This window comes from Dermochelys coriacea, chromosome 2 (genome assembly GCF_009764565.3).
Source record: "Dermochelys coriacea isolate rDerCor1 chromosome 2, rDerCor1.pri.v4, whole genome shotgun sequence".
Classification (NCBI taxonomy): Eukaryota; Metazoa; Chordata; order Testudines; family Dermochelyidae; genus Dermochelys; species Dermochelys coriacea.
Window position 1 is genome coordinate 223,293,922 of NC_050069.1, and position 12,030 is coordinate 223,305,951.

The 12,030-nt window shown below is 45.8% G+C and overlaps 1 protein-coding gene across 12 annotated transcripts in view; it reads left to right on the forward strand.

Annotated features, from left to right (window-relative positions):
- Positions 1-799: 799 nt before the first annotated feature.
- Positions 800-12,030, forward strand: part of SGCE (sarcoglycan epsilon) — a 66,722-nt gene continuing 55,491 nt past the window's right edge. For 3 of the 12 annotated variants that reach the window (XM_038392832.2, XM_038392835.2, XM_038392834.2), the window contains exon 1: positions 800-1,703. In XM_038392832.2, coding sequence (XP_038248760.1) covers positions 1,595-1,703 — 109 coding nt within the window. In that variant the 5' untranslated portion in view covers positions 800-1,594. The remainder of the gene's footprint in view (positions 1,704-12,030) is intronic. The other 9 variants (XM_043509284.1, XM_038392837.2, XM_043509283.1 and 6 more) reach the window with 5 other exon arrangements.

Sequence of the window (12,030 nt, forward strand, 5' to 3'; positions counted from 1 at the left end):
AGGCTCATGGGTCACAGGAGCACGTGCAGGGTTTCTCCTGTACTCACTGCTCGTGCTGGACCCTGGAAAATGTGGGTGGACACCATAGAGACACCATGTGAACAGGTGCTGAAGTCACCCCTACCTCCATTGAGCTGCCACTTCCCCTTCAGTTTGTGTTGTCGCTACTTGTAAAGAATTGTAAAGTCACTGTGGCTCATTTGTCACAGCGAGCATGGGAAGAGTTAGTTGCTCTGTAGCTGAGACAGACATGAGACAGACTAGGGTTGCCAACTTTGTAGCTGAAGAAAACGAAACACCCTTGCCCCATCCCCTGCCCAGCCCTTCTCCAAGGCCATGCCCTGGCTCACTCCATCCCCACTCCCTCCGTTGCTCCTTCCCCCCACCCTCACTTACTCGCTCATTTTCACCAGACTGGGGCAGGGGTTGAGATGTGATGGGGGTAAGGGCTCCAGTTGAGGATGCGGACTCTGGGGTTGGGCCAGGATTGAGGCATTTGGGGTGTGGAAGGAGGCTCCAGGCTAGGGCAGAGGGCTGGGGTGCAGGAGGGCTCCATCTGGGGGGGTGGGGCCAGGGATGAGGGTTTTGGGGTGCAGAAGAGGGCTTCAGGCTGGGGAAGGCGGTTGGGGTTCCAGCTGCGGGCTCAGGGATAGTGCCAGTAATGAGGGATTTAGGGTGAGGGCTCCAGCTGGGGGTGCGGGCTCTGGGGTGGGACCAGAGTTTGGGGTGCAGGAGGGGGTATGGGCTTGGGGTGCAGGAGGGGTTTCAGGGTGCAGGCTCTGGATGGCATTTGCCTCAAGCAGCTCCCAGGAAGCTTCTGGCTTCTCTCTCCGGCTCCTAAGCGGAGGCGCGACCACATGATTCTGGGCACTACCCGTATCTACTGGCACCGCCCCTCCCATTGGCCACGGTTCCTGACCAATGGGAGCTGCTGAGCTGGCGCTGGGGGTAGAGTGCAGAGCCCCAGTAGCCGTCCCAAGAAACCGGCAGCTTCCCCGGAGCCGTGTGGAGCCTGCCTGCATCACCAACTGGACTTTTAACAGCCGGGTCGGCAGTGCTGACCGGAGCCGCCAGGGTCCCTTTTCGACCGGGCGTTCCGGTCTAAAACCAGACACCTGGCAACCCTAAGCTGGACCCAGTCGGGTGCCCGAGTCCATCTGCACCCTGCTGCGGTGGCAGGGAGGGGCTGCAGGGCGAGGCAAATCCTGCTCGCCCTGTGCCAGTGCGGCGCTGGATGGAAGGAGTCGGTTCAGGGCTCCACCTCGGGGTTAAGTACAGGCCAGAGCCGGCCAGGCCAGGGGCACTTGTGACTCCGAAACAGGGCACTGAGTGACTGGAAGGGGGGGGGGGCTCCCCACCAGGCTCCTCTGAGGGCGCTTACTGCCCCCCCCCCCCGAGAAGCCGCCGCAAGCTCGGCCTGCGCGCGCCCTCGCGGCTCAGGGGCGCGCATTGGCTCGCTCCCAGGCCTGCAGGGAGCGCGGCTCCTCCCAGAATGCCCCGCGGAGGCGACCGACCGGCGCTGCTTGGAGACCGTCACTAGGGGCGGGGGGATGCCGCTGGCTGGTGTCAGGCGGCGGCACGGAGCGGGCGGAGGATGCGGCGGCGGCGGCTGGAGGAGCGAGGAGCCATGCAGCGCTGTACGCCGGGGTCCCGACCGCAGAGCAGGCGGAGCGGGGGCGCCTTCACCACCCTCCTGCTGACAGGTTGGTCGCAACGGCTCCTTCACTGCATCGAACAGGCGCGGCCCCGTTGTACCCTCCCCCCCCCCAGCCCCTCGCTGGCCGCCCCAAACCCCGACCCGCCTCGCCGGCCACCCCTCAATCCCCGGCAGCGGCCCCCTCGAGCCCGCTTTGTTCCCTGCGGCCCCCCTAGTCACTGCCTGCAACAAGGACCCCCACTACCTCCAGGGCAGCGACCCCTCGGTACCCCGCAGCAGTAGCCGCTCCCCTTTTAAACCTCCCACTTCCCCTTCAAGTAGCGGCGCCCGTAGTCCCCTCCCCGCGAGCAGCTTCGGCCCCTCTAACCCCGCCTTGCCCTCCAGCAGCCGCAGCAGCAGCCCCTGGCCCTAGCGGGCAGCCGCCCCTGCGATCATTACGGAAAACAGGAGTCTCTGCAGCAAAGCCAGTCTCAGAGCCTCGGTGGCAGTGCATCGTCTCTGTAGGATTGACACAGCCCCAACTTCCCCCTCCCCTAGGCTTGTACTGACGCTATAAAACAGCAGCCTGACACTATAAAAATCTACAGGAATGCTAGATGTGATGTGCTGGCCACCATCCATGTAACATAGTGCTGGCCAGCTCCTCCCCATCCCAACCACTGCACCGGGAGTAACATGCCCATTTTAGGAGTAGTTGTCACTTTGGATATGACCTACATGGGAGAGAGGTACCCTCATGCCACAGTAATGAACATGGTATGCATGCCTCCATAGATTAACAGGCTGTAGGTAATCATGTCAAGAACAAGAGATGTGATGCATGAAGATAATTTGATGGCACAGTCATTTAAAAGAGATCCCTGTACTCAATTCTGGTAGCGAGCATAGATCTAGTTTTACTGAAGGCTACAAAGAGTATATTTTCCTGTCACCTCTCATGACCTCATAGGATTTGCCGACACTTCTTCGAGCTCTGTCTGAAGCAACATGCATTTGCATGCTTCTGCCATTGTGCAAATAATTATATACAAGAAAGACTTAAGAATTATGGTCCCACCAGTGTCAAGCACTCAGAAGTTAGAGTGCCAGAATTAAGGTTATACAGCAACTTTTATTCTGCTCCTTTCTGCATATGTTTATAACAGTCTTTAATCACATGATCATACTATTTTCAGAGTCCTGCCACAAAAAGTATTGTCTCTTTAAGCAGAGACATTTCTTATGAAGGAAAGTGTTAGGCCACCCTACTAAAAAGGTTAAAGGAGTGCAGCTACTCCCATAAACTTTGTAATTAGGGTACCAGGATTTTGCAGTGAAAAAAAAATGTGTAGCTATTTTTCATGGTGGTTTAATCACATAGTTTCTCTGTCCTTTTGTTGTGATCAAAAGTTTATTTGCATTTAATTCTCTCAAACTATGAAGCAATGGCATTTGGGATCACTTACCTTAAATATGATAAGTACCACATGCATTAAAATATTTTAAAAAATGGAAGTAATGTGAAATTTTTTGGGGTGGAGTCTAACAAGTGTTTCGGGTTTTGATTCATATGTTTGTGGTTAATCCACCAAAGTAATGCAAGGTGGGGATCATACCAGTTCTATCTAGCAAGCATAGATTTGTGAAACAGCTCCCCTCAACAGCATGCTTTCCAGTCTCTCTCTCCCCCCCCCATAGGATTAGATTGTCAGTAAAAAGGGGAGCTAGGCCAGTCTCTTCAGACTTAAATTTTCAACAGTGTTAACTGGATAGATACAGAAAGTGGAAAAAAAAATGAATAGTTTTTGGAAGATTAGTTGCTCATTTCTTGAGAGACCTCAGGTTATTTACATCTACATTACAGATGAATGGGCTCAGTGTGCAGGATATAAGTGGTGCAGTCAATGAAAGATTAACTTCAGAAGGGATAAATTACACAGAATTAAAACATTAGCATTTGTTTTCAAATCTAGTACTTCTAAAGGTTTTTATGAGTTTCTGGAGTGGGAATGTGGAAAACTAACCCATTCTAGGCTTTACAGCCTTGCTTTATTCAAAGGGTCTGACAATGTAACCCATGTGAGCAAGGTATAGGACACAGTTGTGGGCAACTATGTGTGGTTTAAAAGACTGCATCATAATAAGAGCTGTATCTTATAATGTTAATAAATGGCATCTGCATGCTATCAAATTTCTGTAATACTGTATTTATTGCAGTACTAGCTTCATTTACTCGTTTCTTCAACTTTATAAAAAGGGGTGGCCAAACTGTGGCTCGTGAGCCACATACAGCTCTGTTACAGTGAACGCGCAGCTTGTGAAGCCCCCTCCCCGCACCCCCATTCTCCACCTACCAGACTGGGGCAGGGGCAGCTCAGGGCATCTGTCCTGCAGCAACAGGGTGATGGGGCTAGGGACTTCTGCTGTGGAAGGAGGGGGTTCTCAGGGCTTCAACCCAACAGGAGGTGCCTGTTGGCACTTGGAGTTTCAGCAAGAGCAGGGCGGAAGCCCTGAGCCCCAGCAGCATGCCCAGCTCTCAAACTTCTGAAGATTATTGTATGTGGCTCGGAGGATCAGTTACTGTGGCCACTCCTATTACAAAATATAGCTATAGATGTCATCCTATGCTCCAAGTTCACATATAAGATACAGAACTGCCCATAAGGTAACCATCCCATACCTCTCCCTTTTTAATAGTGTAAAGGATTTTTGCTGAACCTGAAAGATAATAAATCTGGCCTCTGGTGACCACTACTCTATGGAGTTCAAAACAGAAGACCCTCAGTTATCAAAGAGAGACTTTACCTTAGGATTCTTTGCTGATCTCAACTCAGGTAGCATGTCACAGATGGTTTGTCCTCGGATAACCAGGGCTTATCTCATTCAGATTTATATATTTGAAGATATTCACTTAATTCTGAATTCTTATTTGCACATCAATCAGGATTTTGGAAGCCATTCAACATCCCCTAATACACTGAAGCATTGTTTTGTTTTTAAATTGCTCTTAACCTGTGCATGAAACATCTACTGATACTAGTTGATGATCTGCATATTGATTAAGGGCATTGCTTGAAGTGTTGTCTTCTGCAAGTTTGGGTAATTAAGATTTTACTCTTTCCTTTAGTTATAGCTGTTGATCTGCAATAGCACAAGTCCAGGCTCTTTTCTTTTTTGCTTCTTTATGATGTACAAATAACAAAGGTTTTAAAAAAAGCTTATTTCAGAAATAACGGTCTTATTTACCCTGGAAAAAGCATGTTGACTTGAAGTTATATCATTTGGTTTTAAAAGGTGAAAGGGTATGGGATTTTTAGTTACTGTTTCAAGGAGTTTTTTTGTTGACATTTAATTCCACTGGCTAATGAACTTTAAGATTCAGAATCCTTGATTTCTTCATTTGAGATATGAGAGTTAGCGATGACCATCTGTGACTTCTTCCCCCTGCCCTTGGAAGTCCTCCAGCAAAGCCAGGGAAGATAAGTCTTGACATTCCTTGATATTGTGATAGAACAAGCTTTAAAAATTTATAATTTCAAAGAACTACTAATTCAATAATTGCTGTTAAAACTAGACTGCATTATGAAATCATGATTTCAGACATGGGGAAAAGAGAGTTTACTAGAGTCTGAGATAAAGACCTCTACATTATCCCAAGATTAAACCTTATACTTGATTTCTCTTTTCGAAATTTTTTATAAATCAGTCATATTGCCTTTAGAGTCAAATTAAGGGAACCTGGAGCCGTAGACACACATCCCCTTGTGGCTGTTCCCTTGCAACCTTGTCCCCATTCTACAGCCCTGGCATTCCCCAACCGCCTTTACTTGGGGTGGTAGTGCAGGGGCTTCCTCCCCTCTAGTAGAGGCAGGGATAAGAATATGGGTGCCTCAGGAACAGCAAGAAGGGTCCCTTCCCCGTTTGGAGAGGCGGCAGCAGAAACATTAGACCCCCAGTACTTACTCCAGAAGCTGGGGCGTATCTGCTTATGAAACTGGGCTAGACCCACTGCACTCTTCTCTTCCTGACACAGAATGATCACTAGAATAATGTTTGCAGGACCACACAAACAGTGGACTGGGTCTTGGGAATAACACCCAAGAAAAGAATGGAGTAATTCGCACTTTCAGAGCTATTGTTTCTGGTCATCTGTAGATTCAGACATCACCGCATCAATTAGTTAGTTTCCTTTTTTCAGTGTTTTCTTTGCATCATGAGGGCTAGAAATTTGTTTAAGTAGGAGTTCAGATTCTTACTTGCATGACTTGAGGAGCAGCCCTAAGCTTCTAGTGCTTATGCCTTAATCCATCCCATATTGTCCTTTCTGCTGACATAACTCATCATAAAAAAACCTGATTGTATATTAATCAGATAAGTAGATACAGAAGGGTGAGTCTTTACAATAGTCATCTGATTGGTTTGACTGCAATTATGGAATAAAGTTTTTTTTGTTTGTGGGGTGGCATAATTTAGATTGAAAAAATTACAGGCTATTTTGGATACTTGAAAGGTGGATTTACAGTTTCTAATCAAACTGAGAAGTGTCATCATATAATTATACAACTCTTTCCCCTCAGATACTTTAAGAAAGCATAGATCTCTAAAACTCCCTAGTTATATTTTCTTGCATTTGTTTTTTATGTTAGATTTGTCTTTTTCCCCAGTTTGGATAACTTTACAAAGTTGTTATTTTAATTCATTCTCATAAGAATACTTTGTAGTACAGAAAGAAATATTAATATTTTAGAAGCATATGCAGAAACAAAAGAGCCAGTAACAGATATCTTCCCCGTACCCCATGTCCCTTAAGCCAGTTGAATGGTTTCCCATAAAACATTAGATAAAAGGGGATAGTGACTAGGATTGGAGAAAACCTCCTTTTAGCAACCTCAGTTTTACCTGGGAGCCCCTGAAGCAAAAGATAATTTAAGGTTATCATAAGTTTTCAGTTTGTTTATTTTTGTGATTGATAATATTTAGTGTATTATAGCCAGTTACTTGTGCGTGGTTTTTCACATCACACCAGAGAAGAGGAAACACACATTTTCAGAAGTAGTAAAATGTGAGCATAATAATCACATGTCATGGTAGAGGAGGTAGGCCAGATGTAGTATCTGAAAGTGGCTAACTTTTTTAAAAGTAGGTAGACTTCAAGTGGACAGTGAACATTTAAAGGCTATTAGTGTGTTGTAATTAAACTTCAGAAATTCTTATTTGCTTTTATCATGGGGTAGGCTTTCCCTTTCTGGTAGTAAAAAGTTACAAAATAAATAAATAAACTCTTAAATTCTTTCTTTTCCAGGGTATAATCAAAGTCCAAATAAATAGCCTTACCTTTGTAACATATAAACCAACTCCAAAAAATAACATCCTCTCCTTTGGAAAGAATAACTATTTTAAAAACACAGCTTTTGGTTCTTTCCTTCTAATCTAGCCATGTCTTGTGTCTTCCTTCATTTATACATAGCAGCTGTGCCAGGTAGATGCATGAGGTCCAGCTGCATCTACTCTTCAGCCACTTAACCATTTCCTGTTTGACTCCACAACCCAGCAGAGTTACCGTGGACACAATATTGATATGCGGAATGTAAATATAAATTGTTCTGAAATTAATGTAATTATAATATTTTTATGTAATATCAAGTGAGGTATTTGAAGTACCAGTGGGGGTTGGATAATATATATACCATGCCCCACTTGAGGTTTTAACAATTTTAAGGTGGTATGATTTATTTTAATAATAAAATTAAATGCTCAGGAAAAGTCTGGAGGTACTGTCTTTGAAATGATGTGTTCCATGTTCATTTAGCCATTGGCTTCATTACTGAGACTTATCAAGTGTGTAATGGTGATTCTGTGAATTGAATATCCACATACAAGAAACTGAAACTAATGAAACTACTTCTTATTGGCCACTGAACAGTTTTCCAATTCTGTCAACTTTTGGTCATCACCAGTTTGGCTGTACTTGAACAAATGATGTAGATGTGAAATGCTTTTATCTTATTTCGAAGTCCTCAGAGACATCCAGTTTCCTTATAATTAAATAAGGGGCATGAGAGTTAGTGAAGTAAGTCCAAGTGTGTCAAGATGAGAATAACTACAATTTTAAAAAATACACTAATTATGCAGAAATTTCAATGTCTTGACATTGATTGCTTCTGTTGACTTTACTGTGTTTTTATTTAGTCCTTTAAACCCATTAGCATCTTCCAAACCTGAAAATTATTTGCTTGTTTCTAGTCTAAGAGCTGCTCTAATGTAGATCAGAGGGTGATAGTGCCAAGAAGCCATCACCATCTGGGGATTGTTGTCACACAGCCTGCCCTGGCCATGCCCTCACCCCTCCCCACCTCTGGATTCCAGGGTGTGTGATGGGCAGGAGCCAGTTACATTGTTTTTTATCAGTGTGGGATTAGGGGTTTGTGGGGCCCTGGGCCAGAGCAAGTGGGAGTCCCTCCCCCACCCTTCTGACTGCAGTCACACTCCTCCTTGGCACTCCTGCCGGGGAAATGGAGTCGGGGCACGGGGGCTTGTCCTGCCCCGCCTGCCTGGCGCTCCTTCCCCCACACTCTAACCCCGCTCCCCGGCAGGAGCAACATGTGGGCGGACGGAGTGGGGTAAGTCCCCGTGCCTCAGTCCCACTCCCCGGCAGGAGCACCAGGTGGACAGAGCCAGGCAAGCTCCCGCGCCCTGACCCCAATCCCTGGCAGGAGCGCTGGGCAGAGTGGGTTGGGGCATAGGGGTGCCCAACTGGCCAGGGCTCCTGAGCACAGGCCCCAGTGGCTAATCTGCGGCTGGTTTTTATGCCTGCATGGAAGATCTGACCAGTTTCTTTACCTTTTTTACTATTAGTATGTATTAGCTAAGACATTTTAAAATCCTAGTGTAGCCAGCACAAGTAGAATTTAAATGTTAGTACATTTTTATCCTAGTGTGGCCCACCTTCCCCTCCCATCCTGGACTTTATTCTGGTTCTTCAGTGATGAGGCTAGAATTTACCATTCCCTTCTCCCCTTGTCCCATCCACCCTGCTGCTGCTTTCCATTGAACTGCGGGAGAGAAGGGAGAAAAAGTCATAGAATTAGTGGGGGAAGCAAAAGTGGATGGGAATCTGGGAGGCAGTGACCATGAGTTGGTTGAGTTCAGGATCCTGACGCAGGGAAGAAAGGTAAGCAGCAGGATACGGACCCTGGACTTCAGGAAAGCAGACTTTGACTCCCTCAGGGAACAGATGGCCAGGATCCCCTGGGGGACTAACATGAAAGGGAAGGGAGTCCAGGAGAGCTGGCTGTATTTCAAGGAATCCCTGTTGAGGTTACAGGGACAAACCATCCCGATGAGTCGAAAGAATAGTAAATATGGCAGGCGACCAGCTTGGCTTAATGGTGAAATCCTAGCGGATCTTAAACATAAAAAAGAAGCTTACAAGAAGTGGAAGCTTGGACATATGACCAGGGAAGAGTATAAAAATATTGCTCGGGCATGTAGGAAAGATATCAGGAGGGCCAAATCGCACCTGGAGCTGCAGCTAGCAAGAGATGTCAAGAGTAACAAGAAGGGTTTCTTCAGGTATGTTGGCAACAAGAAGAAAGCCAAGGAAAGTGTGGGCCCCTTACTGAATGAGGGAGGCAAGCTAGTGACAGAGGATGTGGAAAAAGCTAATGTACTCAATGCTTTTTTTGCCTCTGTTTTCACTAACAAGGTCAGCTCCCAGACTGCTGTGCTGGGCAACACAAAATGGGGAAGAGATGGCCAGCCCTCTGTAGAGATAGAGGTGGTTAGGGACTATTTAGAAAAGCTGGACGTGCACAAGTCCATGGGGCCGGACGAATTGCATCCGAGAGTGCTGAAGGAATTGGCGGCTGTGATTGCAGAGCCCTTGGCCATTATCTTTGAAAACTCGTGGCGAACGGGGGAAGTCCCGGATGACTGGAAAAAGGCTAATGTAGTGCCCATCTTTAAAAAAGGGAAGAAGGAGGATCCTGGGAACTACAGGCCGGTCAGCCTCACCTCAGTCCCTGGAAAAATCATGGAGCAGGTCCTCAAAGAATCAATCCTGAAGCACTTAGAGGAGAGGAAAGTGATCAGGAACAGTCAGCATGGATTCACCAAGGGAAGGTCATGCCTGACTAATCTAATCGCCTTTTATGATGAGATTACTGGTTCTGTGGATGAAGGGAAAGCAGTGGATGTATTGTTTCTTGACTTTAGCAAAGCTTTTGACACGGTCTCCCACAGCATTCTTGTCAGCAAGTTAAGGAAGTATGGGCTGGATGAATGCACTATAAGGTGGGTAGAAAGCTGGCTAGATTGTCGGGCTCAACGGGTAGTGATCAATGGCTCCATGTCTAGTTGGCAGCCGGTGTCAAGTGGAGTGCCCCAGGGGTCGGTCCTGGGGCCCGTTTTGTTCAATATCTTCATAAATGATCTGGAGGATGGTGTGGATTGCACTCTCAGCAAATTTGCGAATGATACTAAACTGGGAGGAGTGGTAGATACGCTGGAGGGGAGGGATAGGATACAGAAGGACCTAGACAAATTGGAGGATTGGGCCAAAAGAAATCTAATGAGGTTCAATAAGGATAAATGCAGGGTCCTGCACTTAGGATGGAAGAATCCAATGCACCGCTACAGACTAGGGACCGAATGGCTCGGCAGCAGTTCTGCGGAAAAGGACCTAGGGGTGACAGTGGACGAGAAGCTGGATATGAGTCAGCAGTGTGCCCTTGTTGCCAAGAAGGCCAATGGCATTTTGGGTTGTATAAGTAGGGGCATAGCGAGCAGATCGAGGGACGTGATCGTTCCCCTCTATTCGACACTGGTGAGGCCTCATCTGGAGTACTGTGTCCAGTTTTGGGCCCCACACTACAGGAAGGATGTGGATAAATTGGAAAGAGTACAACGAAGGGCAACGAAAATGATTAGGGGTCTAGAGCACATGACTTATGAGGAGAGGCTGAGGGAGCTGGGATTGTTTAGTCTGCAGAAGAGAAGAATGAGGGGGGATTTGATAGCTGCTTTCAACTACCTGAAAGGGGGTTTCAAAGAGGATGGCTCTAGACTGTTCTCAATGGTAGCAGATGACAGAACGAGGAGTAATGGTCTCAAGTTGCAATGGGGGAGGTTTAGATTGGATATTAGGAAAAACTTTTTCACTAAGAGGGTGGTGAAACACTGGAATGCGTTACCTAGGGAGGTGGTAGAATCTCCTTCCTTAGAGGTTTTTAAGGTCAGGCTTGACAAAGCCCTAGCTGGGATGATTTAACTGGGACTTGGTCCTGCTTTGAGCAGGGGGTTGGACTAGATGACCTTCTGGGGTCCCTTCCAACCCTGATATTCTATGATTCTATGATTCTATGATTCATGTGCCAGAAGAGGTTTTGTTTTAAATAAATAAAGAGGGATTTAATGTGTGGGGTTCGGCTCCCCTAACCCATTTATAATCAGTCATCCCTACTCTCACCTTTAGGTCCCAGGCAAGAAGCTACAGCTTGACATTACCTTTAAAAAACAATTTAACTTCATTTCAGAAGATTAATGCTTCTCCTTACCCCCAAACTGAATACATGCAAGGTTGTTGATTGTAACCTACCCATTTCCCATCACATGATGTTCTTCAACTTCTTTAAGACATCCTTTTGTTAGTAAGTTAATGGACTGGTTTTTAGTAAAAGATCAGTGGTAAACATAACGTTGATTTTGCTATCATTCTGAACTAAATGGCCTTTCTTGTAGAAATTACATTGATTTTAAGATAAGTGTTTCATACATTTCGAACAACAACAAACATTCCAATTGTAATATATTGTGGTAAACTCTAAATCACACATTTATATTAACTGTCACAGTAAACAATTTGAAATATCGTCTTTATATTTAAAATTTTTTGCTTACTTGCATAAACATAATCCTCTATTGAACAATGTATTTGAATTTGTTTTATGAGAATTTTAAAACAAATATATTACACGTGGCGCATTATTACACTGGATGTGATGTGGTGCACATTTAGGCCCATAATGATTCACTTGGTCTTTGGGGGAAATCAAAATTACTTTGTCTTCAGCAAACTGTTAGCCAATTAATAGTGAGTATTATCGTGAATTGAGGGTGACTTGTTCAACCTCTTATGCCTTGTCTACATTGCACTTTACTGGCATAGGTGTACAAGTGCATTATACTGTCAAAGCACTTGTAGTTCAGATGCAGTTTGTACTGGCAAAGTTTCACCTTTAGCAGTATAGTTTTTTCTACACCCCCATCTCCAGAGCGAAACAAACTATGCTGCTAAAAGTACAGTTTTACAGTATAACTGCCTTTGCACTATGCGCTTTTGCTGGTATTGCTGTGTTGGTCATAGATCACATATCATCACACCCTATCTGACATAG